We start from the raw sequence: 16,691 nt of genomic DNA on the forward strand, positions 1-16,691 counted from the left end.
CTATTGCAGTCTTTTACAGAGCAATATTTCATGGTTAATAAACGGTTCTGAGAAAACTGAGTAAAATTTAAGTTACAAAACCTCACCATACATTTGTACTCCGAAAGCATACTGCATATTTGATGTTTGTATTGAATGAATAGGCCATAATCTCTTAACCCTATCTCTGCTGGGGTACTTGAAAACCAGGATATGCTGGGAGTTAATATCCTTTATCAGTAAACTATCCAAGTGTACACTCGGGCTAGATAGTTCAGGTAGTTCATTATCTTCACCCCTGGTTACAACTAAAAGGCATAACATAATAGATTTACAGATACTTACTTGTACAACCGCCGGCAGGAACAGCAGTAAAATAGTCTACAACTCCTTGTTGACATCCAGAGACAGGACTGTTAAGCTTAGTTTTAATTAGATCGTACTTGGCTTGATTCTCCAAGGTAAGGCCAGTTGAATGCCGAATAGATCTAACGTAAAGCAACAATAAATAGATGATGATATGACATTTTCAAGTGTTACACTTTGCATGTTACATGAACAATGGTTTTCAGCTGGAAACCTCTTACTTAGCAGGTACAGAAAACGACCTTGCCCATCTTTGATATAAAAAATGCACATTTTTCTTGCATATTCTTTTATGAAAAAACGAAAAAAACATATATATACAGAATATTTGGATTGTTTTTCCTGCAAGTATCATAACGATTCCATGGTGAAGGAGTGGCACTGTCGATAACACATTCGTTTATAAAATCCATCCATCCCGGGGGACAAGCTAAAACAATAATATATTTTAATAAACTGTGTATTACATAGTGGTGTATTCAATGATATATGAAAGCGGTTTTAATTTAGATATTAAGTCATTCATGTTTACTTAAATTGTTTTATATGTACATTGTACAGTGATAACCAGAAAACTCCGGTTTAGGAAGTTGACTTTTAGAGTGGAGTGGAAACAGACCCATTTAAATTAGTGATTTTATAATAACAATAAGTGATTTTATATTTTCTTTGTAACAATATCAAATACACTTCAGTATTGCTATAATGTCCTCTTCCTAATCTACAGTTTTCTGACTATTACTGTAGATGTAAACAATAAACATTGTCTCTTACCATTACTCAAAGTTAAATACAAAGGTTGGAAAAACCCTGAGTTTAAAAAAGCAAGCCCATTTTTTTTGGGGGGGGGATATTATTTTAATATCCTCAATTACATGAATTCCCAGCTCTAGAAAAATAAAAAAACGTTCTCCTGGCACAATAAACCTGGTAGCATCCCCTTGAAGTGTGTATTCCTCCTTGTTCCTTGGTAGATACTTGTATCCCCAGTAGCTCCACATGTCAAGGATTCAGTCCAAGTTGCAGGAGGAGAATTAGTATCCCAGTCATTATTATCCAGAACATTGGCCTGACTATCATCACATTCAAGCACATATAATCCCATTCTTGGACTTCCATAACTCTCAGAGGTGACCTAAAGATATAAATGCTTGTTTATCTGAATTCAATAAACATTGCAAGATTTATATGGTAAAAGTGCTGTAGACGTATAAAGAGACTGAACGTGTTCAGAAGGCACCGTTAAATGGAAAGTCACTTGAAATTACCCTCGCAGACCCTCCATTTATGCGTCCAGAGCTGGGAACTTTAGAATGGATAAACTTTAATCCTGACTTCTTGATCCGAATATCCACTGTGGAAACTTTTCATTTTTGTCCTAATCAACTCTGTTTCTCTCTCCTTGGATATCCGTAAATTGTTTTCTCCAATGAGAATATTTTTGTTCTCTCATTGGTTGTCTGCTTTTCTCTGATTGGCTGCTACAGTTTCTCAGATGATTAAATAATAATTTGAATTTTAATCGTTTTTCATACACTTTTAAGATAATCTTGCAAGATTATGTTAAACTTGAGATTATCAAAAAGAGAGGATCAAGCATTAATCCCGATATCCACCATTCTAAAGTTTTCAGCACAGAGCTGGGAACTTTTGAATGGTGGATATCGGGATTAATGCTTGGATCCACTCTTTTTCTTAATTTCGAGATTAAATCATTCTGGTTCTCCTCTTGTTATTAATCTTCAGATTAATTGACTGATCAGGATTAAGGATATATCATTCTAAAGCTTTCAGCTCTGGCCAATTCACTACGATATATCTTTTTTAATTCTGACTTTTTTTAATCCTCTCGACTGTTTTTAATCGCCAAGTCACTTAAACATGGTGAACTCAAAATTGAAAATAATCCATTTTTTTCAAAATCAAACAATCTCATTCATTCTCGATCATTCATTAATGGGTATTATTGGGAAATGGATATCTAAATATATGGACTAAGACATGGAAAATAGATAAAACATTGTATTCACTTTTTTGTAACAAAAGTGCGAAAATTTGCTTCTGGTAGAAACCTTAGAATTCAGGGCCCCAGGGGTTCATATAGCTCTTTTGGGATGTGGGTTGAAAGTACTTTTAGTGGCACTAAAATACACTTTCGGTGTAATCGTGACTTTTGGAAAGTTGTTTGTGTACGTGAACTACACTTCAGAAATGTGTACTGCATTTGGGGTGATCATGTCAATATCAGTAATATGACAGTAAGATGACATTATCAGTAATCAATACTAGAGATTAATTATGATATACAGAAAAATAAATACTCCTTTGCAGTATACATTCTGCAGAATAGAATTTTTTCTAAAATTTGTTTACAATAATAACATTTCTGCACCTTATATCAATCAATCAACATTTGGGATCATATTGGTATAGAATTAAATGGACCCCTGTTATATCTATCATGCATTCCACCTGTCTCATCAGTTTTCCTTTAAGTTTGATATTAGGGTAGAATGTGCAAGTGTATGCATTACTGAAGAACATGTCACAAGCTGGAGATTGAAGACATCTTCGGGCACACTCTTCTCTGCTTGTGATGTAAGTTAGACTTTGGCTGCTGGTTCGTTTCGCTTGGACTGAATATAAAATATCGGGTTTTAATGTTTGTTTTCGGTGCTAAAGGTCTATTGGCCGAAAGCTTATTAAACTGTGTCTAGACTGTAAGTAATCAGGGAAGGCAGTTTTGTCCTAAATTTAAAATATCGGCTATTGGCAAAAAATGAATTAAACTACGCCTATAAATAACTAAAGAAGTTTAGGACAAAAAAACCTTTCATTCTATTGTTTTAACGTTTAAACTAAAGGGTTTAGTATATTCGTGCAGGTTTAGGGTTTCCAGCAAAAGGGTAAATTCTTTCACAAAAATTTCGCATTTTTTCGTATTCCATTCGCTGGAGAAAAATGCGAAAATTTTGGCGAAAAATTAAATGTAAACATTTCGCCAAAAATGAGAAAATTTCAAGAACAAATGCAAAAAAGAAATACGGATGAGAAATTATTAATTATGATATAATAGAACTTCTAATGCTGAGCTCTCAGAGCAGAGAATTCCACAAGTTTTTTGCGCAATTAATTGTTGCAGCTACAATACTTATGGTTTTAACGAAATATTTTATTTGGCAAAATTTTGTGAAAACAATTTTCGCGAAATTTCGCATCGTTTTCGCATTTTTCGCTCAATTAATTTTTGCGCAAAAGTTTGCGAAATACGAACGAAAATTTTCGCATTTTTTCACGAAAGTTTTTATTCGCTGGAAATCCTTTGCAGGTTGGGTAAAACTTAATAAATTAACTGCTATTACCGTAAACTGAAAGTTAACAAGGCTTACCCTGAACTAGATATGGGCATATTTTTTTTGAAAGCACAAAATTTTTGTGAACGATAACTAATTCTCGTATAGGATTTGGATCATTCCGAGAAATGAAAAAGATATTGTTTAAAAAAATTTGAATTGTTCAATTTGTTCAATTGAAAAAGCTATAAATTTTTTTTACAAAAGATTTTGAAAAAACGATCGTTTTTTACTGGACGAACGATATGTTTAACAAACTATTTGAAAAAAGATAGTTATTTTACTGAACAAAAGATTTATTTAACAAACTTTTTAAAAAAAGAACAATTTTATTGAACGAAATGTTTTACTGAACAGATGTTTGTATTTGAAAAAATAAGAAAATTAACGAAATTGAAGAAAATTAACGATAATTTTTAAAATAAACAAACATCAATTTTTTGAATGATAAAAAAACTAACGACATGGGTCGTTCACAAATGATGAACGAACAAAAAGAAAAAAACGAACGCGACCATCTCTACCCTGAAAGCACACTGTAAAAATGCTACCTGAATCATAATTAATACATCCTTCACAGGAACATTCTGTTCCACATAAATTTGCAGCTGAACAACACTTGTTAATGGATTTGGCATCACACCCAGCAGTAATATTGGTTCCTGGAGCTGGGTTTCCTTCACCACATGCACCATCAGGGCGAACTAGTTCTACAAAACACAATTGGAATTATGTAAATGGAAAATTTTCTGAATTTCAAATTAAACTTGTGATGTACTTTAAATCGCAGACAAAATAAAAGTGTTTGATATCAAATTTATAATTTTGTACAAACTTTAAATCCAAAAATCTAAGCTTATTTAGTTATTTATAAATGTTTCGTTCAAAAATCAAAATTTACCCCAAAAGTAGAATAAACAATATCTATTGTTTTTAAATATTTAAAAATTTTGAATTTTTGGACTTTTCTCCATTTTCTTCGTACATCTTTCATCTTATTTCGGATAATTAAAAAAAAGAATTCTTTTGGGACATCCTAAAAGTTACAGTATTTTTTTTGTATCGCCATTCTGAATATTTTTCCCTGAAAAAAATTGCATTGCAAATTTTGTTCTTCAGTTATGAGGTTGCTAAAGTTACAAAAAAGGTTAACACTTTTTTGTTAAAAAAATACCAACCATTACCCCGCCCCCCCCCCTCCTCCCATTTCCACGGCTTTCCAGCAGATCCAGTTTGCATACGACAAAACAATTTTAAATTTTGATATATGAAAAATACAATCTTTGAATATATTAAGGTTAAAGACGGGAGCTATAAATGAATAATACCTTGTGGAACCATCTTTAAGATATTCGGGTCTGAAACGCTCAAGGACATAAAGTCATAACTAGAACAGGAGAAACTATTTTAATTTTTATAAAACCAAAACATAACAGGACTGAAGTAAACTTATCGAAACTAATCTCAAATAAACTGATCCTAAGAATATTATAAATCTTTATCGCTTGATCTTGATGTCTAATGTAGGCACTTTTGAATTTGAGGATTAATGCTTCATCCCTCGATTAAAAACCCCTGCAAGTTATGGCAAGCATGGGATTAAATTAACCCGTAGATTTGCATTGATTCCAAGATTCTCGAAACAAAAGTTGACTTCAGAGCTGAACACTTTAGAATGAGATATTCTTAATCAAGATCACTTAGTCTGATTTTCCAATGTACACACTTTTATTTTCTTCTTAATCCTCTTTTTGGATGCATCAAAGTAACGTTTGATAAGAATTACAGATACAAAGCTATATCGATTCACAAGCCGGCTTTAAGAGCATTTAAACAAATATAAATTTAATCATGTTAATATGAAAATATTTTTTAAATAATATTTGAGGACTATTATTATTTTGAACTTTAGTCTTAATAAACATTAATCCAAAACTTACGTTCGTTCAATCGATGTTTAGTTCAATTGATATGACACTATCAACACCAGAAATCAAAACCAGTTTTTCAAAAGTTAAAGAGTATATCTTAACATGACACGCTGATTGGTTAAATTTTTTACTTCTTTCTTTGATATGCATTTTAAAATAATTTTGGGTTAGTAAAACCAGGAGTTTAAGCATTAATCTTGATATCAACCATTTTAAAGTTTTAAGCTCAGGTTAGATTAAACAAAAGAAGACTAATCTAATCTAAACTTAATTTTTCCAATCTAAACGTTAAACTAAACTAAACTAAACTAAACTAAACTAAACTAAACTAAACTAAACTAAACTAAACTAAACTAAACTAAACTAAACTAAAATTTTTTTTTTTTAAACATAAACTTATCCTATATAAATATGCCAAGCTAAACTAAAATCAAAATATTTAAACTAAACTTTAAAAGAATAAATCTATTTCAACTGAACGTAGATAGTTAACTAAACTAAAATATATGTCAATACAACGAAGACTTATACTTTCGATTTCAAATGGATTTTACCAAGCTTTTAGAAACATGGAAACAAAGAGAAGCCGTCAATAAACATCTTTTCTTTGTTTATTTGTAAACTTGTAATTTGAAAAAAGCGTGTTAACAATCAAAACTTAAAAAATAAAAGTCGTTTTCATTGTATTGATATAATTGCCGACCACTGTACGAACCAGTTTACCTGGCCCAAGAAGGTTTACATCTACGCCTGGATTTACTATATCCAGGTGGACCAGTTCCAAGGATTTTAGATTTCTAAACATTACAAGTTACATGATCTTCAAAGAATGAAATATCAAAATGTATTCAATATTTTTATTTTCTTGCAACTTTGAGCTGTTTTTTTGCAAGAACAAAAAGTGTTCTTCCAAAATGTTTTTTTACAAAATAGTAATTTTGTTGCCACGAAACATTTCCTCCACAAAACATTCTCTCTACAAAATGTTTCTTGTCCGAAATGTTTCCTTTAATAAAATGTGTCATGGCATTTAACATTTTTCCTGCTGCAAACAATGCCTTTAGCAAAACAGTCCTTCCGCAAATTGTTCCCCATACAACAAAATGTTTCACTTCAATTGATTTCAAACGCTTTTACAGGAAAAATGTTGTTGACTGAAATATTTGATCAATGTCCAGAAGAAGAAATCAGCAAAAAAGTAAACATTTAAAGAAAGTCTAATTAGTCCGTACAAAATCCTGTTTTTTTTAGTAAAATTGAACTTATATAATGTAAGATATACTAGCCAGGCACCTGTTTAGTGTTTATATATATTTACAGGCTGATTAGTTATTACCTTTTTGGCTGGTAACCCAAAAGTTCTGCAAAATGCTTTAGATTTATGCCTTTTCATCTTGCTGATTTAGAACTTTTAAAGGAATTGAGTCTTTACCACAAAAACGCTGATTACTTATCTCTATATCTTTAGATTCCAACTTCGTAAACCTTTGACATGTCAAACTATGATTTTTGTTAGATCAAATGATATAAGTTTGAAATGTTAAAGGTTTGCGAAGTTGGGTTCCAAAGATATAGGGATGAGAAAATCAGAGTTTGTGGCAAAGACTCAATTCCTTTGCGCATTTTTGGGGCATTTTTGGGAATTCCATTTACAGCGTGGAAGAATGATTTTATTTACAAGAAAACTATTGTTTTTTCTAGTTCGTTCTTACAAATATCTCTCAGTTCTTGCAAATATCTCTCAGTTCTTGCAAATATCTCGCAGTTCTTGAAAATATCTCTCAGTTCTTGCAAATATCTCGCAGTTCTTGCAAATAAAATATCTCTCAGTTCTTGCAAATATCTCGCAGTTCTTGCAAATATCTCTCAGTTCTTGCAATGTTCTTTCATTTCTTGCAAATATCTCTCAGTTTTTGCAAATATCTCTCATTTCTTGCAAATATCTCTCAGTTCTTGCAAATATCTCTCAGTTCTTGCAGATATCTCTCAGTTCTTGCAATGTTCTTTCATTTCTTGCAAATATCTCTCAGTTTTTGTCAGTTCTTGCAAATATCTCTCAGTTCTTGCAATATCTCTCAGTTCTTGCAAATATCTCTCAGTTCTTGCAAATATCTCTCAGTTCTTATGTACACTTTTATTCCACTGGGGGAAAGTGAAAATCACTCAGGACATTGAAGGGTAAAGTGTAAACAGTTTGAAAATAAAAATATTATTAAGGTAGCATAACTTGTGGTTTATGCCAATTTTCAAGTTCATTTTTTATTTTATTGAAGTCACAGCGCAGACGACATTTTCTTCCGTGTCTTTCAAAACTTTTCTAATTTTTCTCATCGAGAATGTGGTCTGACATTACTGTTCTTATAATTTGACCAGAGATATGAAGAGTCTAGTCTTGATTTCGACAAATTTGGTTTTTTTTTCATAAATTGAAACCTTACCGAAGTTCTTTATATCTCCATATAATATAAAAGCACGAAAAATGAAAGACCTCTTGCTGAATAAAAGGAATAATAATAGATTCTTGACCTATATAAATGATCAACGGGTAACAAAATTATATAGTTTAAATTTAAATTTAATACTTGAACTTGAAAAATTCTAGAGAATTGACCATTTTTGAGATTGTTTTTCACATTTCCTTAAGTATAAAGAATTACTTACAATGAAAAGTGTCATACATAATATCCAAATATCTATATAAACTTCTTTTTTTAAAACTTATCCATACTGTACAGTGTTCATAAGTTTCAAAACCGGTTTTCTTCACTACGTGCAATATTGTTAATTTTTCGAAAGATCAATGCCGCAAAACATAAATTATTTCAAAGACCAACGACGACCTTAAAGTCGTCTTACTACTGTCAAGTTTCTTAAGATTCTATACCTGAAGATAATCTATTGAGCGCATGGATAGATTTGCTGTGAGATCGACGGATCCTACAGAATCCATGTCCATTTGGTCATCAAGTAATCTAGAGCAAACAGAATTATAAAACAGGCAAGCTGGGTAAGTAGAACGAAAATATGTAAATGGTGCGCCTTGAACCCTAAACAGGTTGGGGGGGGGGGGGACGTTCGGCGCCCCTCTGTAGTTTTTGTGTCCTAGCACTCTTATTTTGGACACTATCACCGTGAAATTTTGTGACTTTTAATGAATAACAATTTAAAGGATTTTTTGTTAAAAAATATTTTTTTTATTTATAGGGTAGGGTATTTAAAGCCCATAATTTTTGTGTGACTAAAGCTACAGTTCTAAAATCTATATGTTTGAAAAGCCATTGAGAAATGCATGTAGAAACATGTGTCACACTTTGATATTTGTTTAAAACACAAACAAAGTATTTTTTTATTTTTTTACCCTTTTTTGGGCATTTCAGTCCTCCTTAGCAAGTTATCGGTCTAATTTTTTTTCTTTGAGCAGGCCTTGAAAAATCTTCCCCCCCCCCCCCTTTATATGGTTAGATGGGAATTTAGATTTTCTAATCTCTATATCTTTGCAACTTAACGTCGTACACCTAAGATATTTCAATCTCTGAATTCTGTTAGATCAAATAATATATAAGGTTGAAATATCAAAGGTTTACACAATCAGATTGCAAAGAAATAGTGATTTGAAAATATTTGTTTATGGCCAAGAAGACTCTATAATTGCTAACATTCTAAAAGATTAAAAAAATTGTCATTTCCTTGGCATTCTGGTCCAAACACTATTCTGTGTAAGGGACTGAGAATACACTTTAAAGTGCCATGCCCACTCCGTCTGTTAATGAAAGGCATTGATAATTCACAAAGTTTTCTGAGGCATTCGATTTTCAATTGGACAAACAGCGTTATCCCTGATTAGACAAAGATTTAAAGGTAAGCGGTGTGAAAGTGTAAATCAGACAATTAGAGCTTACCACTTGACAAAACGTCTACAGTTCTTTTTTGAAAAGGTTTTTATCCATATTGCTTTATCTATTTACCCACTAAAGAGAAGGTATCTATCTATCTATACCTGTCCTTCCTGTACCCTCCTTCCCAGGGAGAGAAGTAGAAGTTGCCCGCATACCCTTCCCCAAACAGTAGAAGGAGAAGGAGAGATTTTATCATTATATATCTAAAACTTAGGAGGCAGTTCCATACGTCTGAAATAGGAATATTAAAATATTTTATATCTTAAACTTGAGTATTTCCAAACCAGGGATCTTTAATATCTAAACCAGGGATACATATTTACACCTAAAACCAGGGATCTTTAATATCTAAACCAGGGAGACATATTTACACCTAAAACCAGGGATACATATTTACACCTGAAACCAGGGATATTTAATATCTAAACCAGGGATACATATTTACACCTAAAACCAGGGATCTTTAATATCTAAACCAGGGATACATATTTACACCTGAAACCAGGGATATTTAATATCTAAACCAGGGAGACATATTTACACTTGAAACCAGGGATCTTTAATATCTAAACCAGGGATACATATTTACACCTGAAACCAGGGATATTTAATATCTAAACCAGGGAGACATATTTACACCTAAAACCAGGGATATTTAATATCTAAACCAGGGAGACATATTTAAGGTTCATCTGATGTGTAAAAGTACATATTTCGGTTCATCTGATGTGTAAAAGTACATATTTCGGTTCTTCTGATGTGTAAAGGTACATATTTTGGTTCATCTGATGTGTCACAAATAAGATGAAAACGAAAATCGTAATTAGAAATACCAATGAAAGGGCTTTCCTATAGAATTAAAAAACATACTTTGAATTTCTTTTGAAATAAAAAAATCAACCTTTCGGATGGGGGCATAGTGAAATACTGACCATTTGTTTACTGGCAACACTTATTAAATATTAACAAGGAATTTTGCAAACTTCAAAACTAATTGCAAATAGAAAATAAACACCATACACATATACACTTAAACAATATATAGTAAACAGCACATGTACAACCTTCAGTGTACATTTTACAATTGTATTTGTGTATTGTAGACGTACACAGTTGATGTTATGCAAAATTGCTAATATTGTACAATGTCCAATAATAGCGTCTTATTAATATACAGATTTGCTTTTTAGAATTACAGGTAGAGATGGGCATTGTTTTTTTAAACAAACGAAAGTTTGACAATGAAAGCATTTTATCGTGAAAAATAGTGCGGTTCAGAAAAAATATCATCTTTTATAGAACGAACGATTTTTTCGAAAATAAATTTTGAAAAAACTATCGTTTTTTACTGAACGAACGAATTTATTTTACTGGACGAATGATTTTACTGTACGATCATTCAGTGAAAAAACAAAAGATAGATGAAAAATAAACGATAATTTTGAGAACAAACGAAATCACTTTGCTTTTGAATGATTGTAAATAAAAATACGAACAAATGGGTCGTTTACGAACGATGAATAAAATGAAAGACCATCTCTAATTACAGGTCTGCGTGTAAAAGTTACTTGCAAACTTATGCAGCAGGGAAGAGGAAGGATATTGTCAGAATTAAACACTTTTCCAGATAAAAAAGGTTCCGTGGTGAATGTGACATTTCACGTAAAGCCTGGAAGATCCCTTATAATTTACTGTCCCTTTAAATTTAGAAAATACAGTTGACATATTTTCGTTTACAGTCCCTTTATATCTAAAATATGCAGTTGGCATATTTTCGTTTATAGTCCCTTTAAAATTACAATATACAGTTGACATATTTTCGTTTATAGTCCCTTTAAATCAAGAATATTTAGTTGACATGTTTTCGTTTACAGTCCCTTTAAATTTAAATAGTTGACATATTGTTTACAGTCCCTTTAAATTAAGAATATATTGTTGACATGTTTTCGTTTACAGTCCCTTTAAATTTAGTATGTATAGTTGACATATTGTTTACAGTCCCTTTAAATTAAGAATATATAGTTGACATGTTTTCGTTTATAGTCCCTTTAAATTAAGAATATATAGTTGACATATTTTCGTTTACAGTCCCTTTAAATTTAGAATATATAGTTGACATATTGTTTACAGTCCCTTTAAATTAAGAATATATAGTTGACATGTTTTCGTTTACAGTCCCTTTAAATTAAGAATATATAGTTGACATGTTTTCGTTTACAGTCCCTTTAAATTAAGAATATATAGTTGACATGTTTTCGTTTATAGTCCCTTTAAATTAAGAATATATAGTTGACATATTTTCGTTTACAGTCCCTTTAAATTTAGAATATATAGTTGACATATTGTTTACAGTCCCTTTAAATTAAGAATATATAGTTGACATGTTTTCGTTCACAGTCCCTTTAAATTTAGAATATATAGTTGACATATTGTTTACAGTACCTTTAAATTAAGAATATATAGTTGACATATTGTTTACAGTCCCTTTAAATTAAGAATATATAGTATAGTTGACATATTTTCGTTTACAGTCCCTTTAAATTAAGAATATATAGTTGACATATTTTCGTTTACAGTCCCTTTAAATTAAGAATATATAGTTGACATATTTTCGTTAGCCCAACCTGACTTAAAAGAGTTGGATAGTTTTATTGTTCACAACGCAGCATTTGAAGTTAACATTTTTAAAATAAAATTGAATATTTCACCTTTTCCCCCCTCCCCCCTACTCCCAAGAATAGGGTTAACACATTAACTTGATACAAGGAATTTAATTAATTACAGCAGAGAATGATAAAGGACTGCTAATGATATCTTCTGAGTAGACATTAAAGAGCAATTTTTGCAGTTAGACCAACTTAATGGGCTTTTCATTGCCCATTAATTTGACTCATTAATTATAAAGAAGTGCAAAAATAAAACAAAATGTCTGACCCTTCCCCCTCCCTCTCCCCTTCCCCCAAATACTAGTCTGACCCTTCCCTCCCTCTCCCCTCCCCCCAAATACTAGTCTGACCCTTCCATCCCTCTCCCCTCCCCCCAAATACCACTAATGACTTAAAATTGATCCTTCCAGACAGATTGAGGCAATTAGGATTTGCAAAAGTGTAAAAACTGCAATAATAGTCTGGTCTACAGTTATTAATCGAACACGTTGATAAAAAATACAAGTTCTCCACAATACCGCCTCTTAAAAGGTGTCTCAATAAACATAGGAATTTTGAAACGATTTAAAAGTTATCTTTGATTTTAATGTGTCTAAAAACGTACAAAAAGCTTTTCAAACAGTAGTCTGCCTTTTATCTTAATCCTCCTGCTTCGGTATTCGCGAAACCATGATATACTGGGGAGGATATAACCCCCATTGTATTTGATAATTATAACAAGCGCATTATTTAATTATGTAAATATGAAATTAATCCATAGCGACATTTCCAATTAAATTCATAAATGATGACGACATTATCAATTATATTCATAAATGAAGACGACTGGTGTTCTAATTTCTTACGGTTATCACAAAACTTGGTAGCATTGTGCAACAAAACAAACAAACATTATTGGTTCTAGAACTTTATATTTATATCTGTTTCTGATTGATAATCTAGTCGTATGTTTAGCTTGAAAGGAATTTAGTTCCATGGTCACTTCCTCCATTGTTCAAAATAATCTATTTTCTAAATGAAAATGATCAAAAACTCATGAATTTATAATCATATGAAGCTTTTAAAGACACCTTTGTAAATAGTACATACCTCTCTATAAACGGAAAAGATCAGTTGAAATTATATCTAAAGTCCCTTTTTTCTGTAAACCTTTTTCTGTTTAAATGGAAACAATTATTTTCAAAATCCCCCAATCATTGTATAATTGATTGGCCTATCTATATATAAATTTGGTTAGTCTGTTTGGGTGTCTGTCTGTTTGTATCCAATAAACGTCAAAGCGGCTGAACCGATCGGACCCAAATTTTTTGTGGCACCTCGCGTTATCCCAGGGAAAGTTTATGAATGATAAAAAATTTAAAAAATGTGTTTTAAAGGTTTTTAATTTTGTAAACAAATTTAAATTCTTGAAAATCCGCAATTTTTTTTTTAAATCCGCAAAATGTTTTTCTTCTTTGTTTTTAAATGTAAACAAAAAGTGCATGTTCACAATTCAATAGAAGATGGGCGCGAGCACCCTAAAAGCCTAGAAAGAAGGGCGCGAAGAGGTTAAATGGAAAGATTGGACATGACGGACATGAGACTCTACACGTCTGTCTTATACCTATAAGTGAGAACTGTAACCAAATAATTAACCAGATATTATACTGTTAAATCAAATTTGATAAGTTTAAAATATAAAGTGTTTATACATCAGGTTGAAAAGAAATAGGGATTAGAAAATTTGAGTTTGTGGCCAAGACTCAATTCCTTTATTGAAGCAACAGAGCCACACTTAAAGAACAATCTATACTAAGTTGAGTTTGACTCCGGTGCTCCAGCACAATGTAAATATCTAAAAATTTAATGAATAACTTTTATAGTTGTTTTGCATGCACAAAAACATGCTGCCCAGGCCCTTTACAGCTTGCAAATTAACTTTGATGTGATCATGTGATAAACCTTTAGTGATCTGGAAAATGTTCAATTGATTTTTCATAAAGTTTTATTCTGCAATGTTGAGATCTTGGTAGCCATAGATTAATAGCAATAAAAAAAGAACAAGCTATTGATGTCGTCTTCTTAAAATAAAGGGAGTTTTTGTTCACAATAACCGTGTGACAGAGGCCAAAAGATGTTACGCGTATGCTCTCTCTCTGTTTTGAAATTCAACGCTGCCTGCATGGACCTTCCTTTGGGCCACTGCCTCAATGTTATTGTGTACGAAAAACCACTAAATCTTTAAATGACTACATCTATTGTTTTATCTGTATTGTTATTAATCTATGTTGTTAGCTTTTTATTGAACTTGTCTTATCCAAACTTTTCTTTATTCTTCAGAAATATCAGAAGATTTATTTAGAATAATCTGATATTTTAGGAAGAGGGAGAAGAAGAGGTTTGAAGGGATTTAGATCGACATGGATACTATACCGGTGGGGTTTCAGGGCCCATACAGATGTTGAGCACCCCCCACACTGTTCCATTGAGACCGTCAGGTTAAAAGTCGTGTCACTCGAATGAAACCTTTTGCAGTAGATACATCCATGTCTAGAGATATCATAACAGCCAATTTTAAAATCTGCCCTGAGTGTTAAGATGGTTAAAATAATAAATTAAAAAATAGAAATAATTTTGTTAAAAATATAAATTATAATATCATAATTGAAGAAATCCGCAAAAAAACGGGAGAAAATGTTCGAATTTCGAATTTTCGTACAGTTTTATCTCGCATTCGAGTGACACGACTTTTAACCTGACGGTCTCAATGGAACAGTGTGCCCCCCCCCCCGAATGAAAAAAAAAATTTAATCGAGTATCATATTTGTATCTAAAAATAAATTTAATGATCTAAAAATGTAAAAACTTTCAAGTTGTAAAACAATCAATGAGGAAAAGATATGAATTTCTGAAACAAGCTCTAAGTCTAATTTGTCAACCTATATCTTTGCAATCGGTTGGAGTAAATCTTTGATATTTCAAACTTAGACTATATAGTCTAACTGGTCCAAATTCAATGGATTTGAGCTACGTCGCTGAACTATCTACTGCCGATTTGAATTATAACCACCACTTCAAGTTAAATACTCAGGAAGAATTTTAATTCGTGATTCAAATTTGAACCGGCATAAGGCGGTGCAACAACCATGAAAATTCATTAAATCCGTGTCCGAATTTAATGAATTTGAGCCGCGTCTTATATCTGCCAAAAAAAAAACGGTTTCAATTGAGCGCCGGCTTAAATCTTGAAACAATTAATACGATTTTAAGTGGAACAAACCGTATTTGAGCCGTGGCTTAAACTTAGGCCGCGGCTCAAATTCTTTAAATTCGGTCTCCGGTCTCAAATTTCATAATAAAAGAAACAAAGTGTTCCCAGTTCCACTGCAAGCTGGACAGAACGAGACGGTACAACTTATGCAACATCACTGGTACGACTTTGTAATGTTAGTAACTCCGGTAGTTTTGATTTTACGTTTGATAAGAGAAAGCAAATTTATTTAGTTACATATGGAAATTCAAAACATTTTATATTCTCAAGCTCTTCTAAAAAAGGAGTTATGATGCATGACAACTAATAAGATTTCAATCTTACGTCCAATTTACTATAGTTTGACGGCCTAGGACATCAGGATGCAGAAATATAGGGTTAAAAATATAAAGTTTGGGGCAAGAACCCGGATCGTAAAAAAATCAATTTAATTCCAAACAAATCATCCATGATATTACAATTAATAATTATCGATAGTTTTTCGACGCATTCTTATATAGTTGATATTTCATAATATGTTTTACTTCTTATGATCTGAAAGTTTCGTTTGAAAATAATAATTCCTGTTTCGAAGATTTTTGATCAAGAAGACGACATTTTCATATTTTCCAGGAATGTTCAAAAATCCATCGCCAGCCAAGTATTTAAAAATATTATGAAATATTAACTATATACGAATGCGTCGAAAAATAATCGATGATCGACTATTGCTTGTCATATCTGAATGATTTGTTTGGAATTAAATTGATTATTTTACGATCCGAGTTGAATGTTCCAACTTTCTGAATTTGTATAGACGCTACGTTCTTCAATAAAAGCCGTTTTTAATAATTTTCTCCTTGTAGACTCAACAGATAGAAGAAAGATTAGTAGTGACCAAAAGCGCTTATTTTTTCCGTAAGCCTATAACCCCTTTCGTTTTTTTGCGAACACTCCCTTTAAGTAGTTTTATCCAAGCAAACAATCGTAGATTACATAAAATTGTCAACGTCAAATTTGAAATATACAAGCAAGCAAGCGTGTCACGCAAATCTGCCCCTTTAGTAAAAGAAAATTCAACCTATTTGAAGCATAAAGTCTGACCACGTCAACCTTGTTGCACCGGCTAGTCCTGTCCATAGAGCTAGGTACAGTACAAACCGGGACCGGAAAGGTTGACCCGGCTCGGAAATTCAAATGTACTACGGCTGCCCGTGGTGTAAGCATTTTATATTTTCCATTATAAAAAGTCTACGTATTGTTAGAATTTT

At 31.9% G+C, this 16,691-nt stretch overlaps 1 protein-coding gene across 1 annotated transcript; it reads right to left on the reverse strand.

Moving 5' to 3' along the window:
• Window positions 1–268: 268 nt before the first annotated feature.
• On the reverse strand, window positions 269–9,752 carry LOC111714562 (uncharacterized). The gene is made up of 9 exons (XM_023489699.1): window positions 9,627–9,752; window positions 8,514–8,601; window positions 6,353–6,426; window positions 5,027–5,085; window positions 4,250–4,408; window positions 2,818–2,981; window positions 1,273–1,480; window positions 688–775; window positions 269–467 (listed from the first exon to the last, which is right to left on the reverse strand). The coding sequence occupies exons 1-9, from the start codon at window positions 9,719–9,721 to the stop codon at window positions 311–313; spliced, it is 1,092 nt and encodes a 363-aa protein (XP_023345467.1). The 5' UTR covers window positions 9,722–9,752; the 3' UTR covers window positions 269–310.
• Window positions 9,753–16,691: the final 6,939 nt, after the last annotated feature.

The sequence above is a fragment of the Eurytemora carolleeae genome, unplaced genomic scaffold (assembly GCF_000591075.1).
Source record: "Eurytemora carolleeae unplaced genomic scaffold, Eaff_2.0 scaffold1593, whole genome shotgun sequence".
In the NCBI taxonomy this organism is placed as follows: Eukaryota; Metazoa; Arthropoda; class Copepoda; order Calanoida; family Temoridae; genus Eurytemora; species Eurytemora carolleeae.

Excerpts from the sequence above, each read along its gene's own strand:
- LOC111714562 (XM_023489699.1), bottom strand. The coding sequence starts at position 9,721 with ATGATAAAATCTCTCCTTCTCCTTCTACTGTTTGGGGAAGGGTATGCG. Across the intron at positions 8,602-9,626 it reads GGAGGGTACAGGAAGGACAG|ATTACTTGATGACCAAATGG; the intron begins GTATAGATAGAT and ends TGTTTGCTCTAG. Across the intron at positions 2,982-4,249 it reads ATGTATTAATTATGATTCAG|TCCAAGCGAAACGAACCAGC; the intron begins GTAGCATTTTTA and ends TTTTATATTCAG.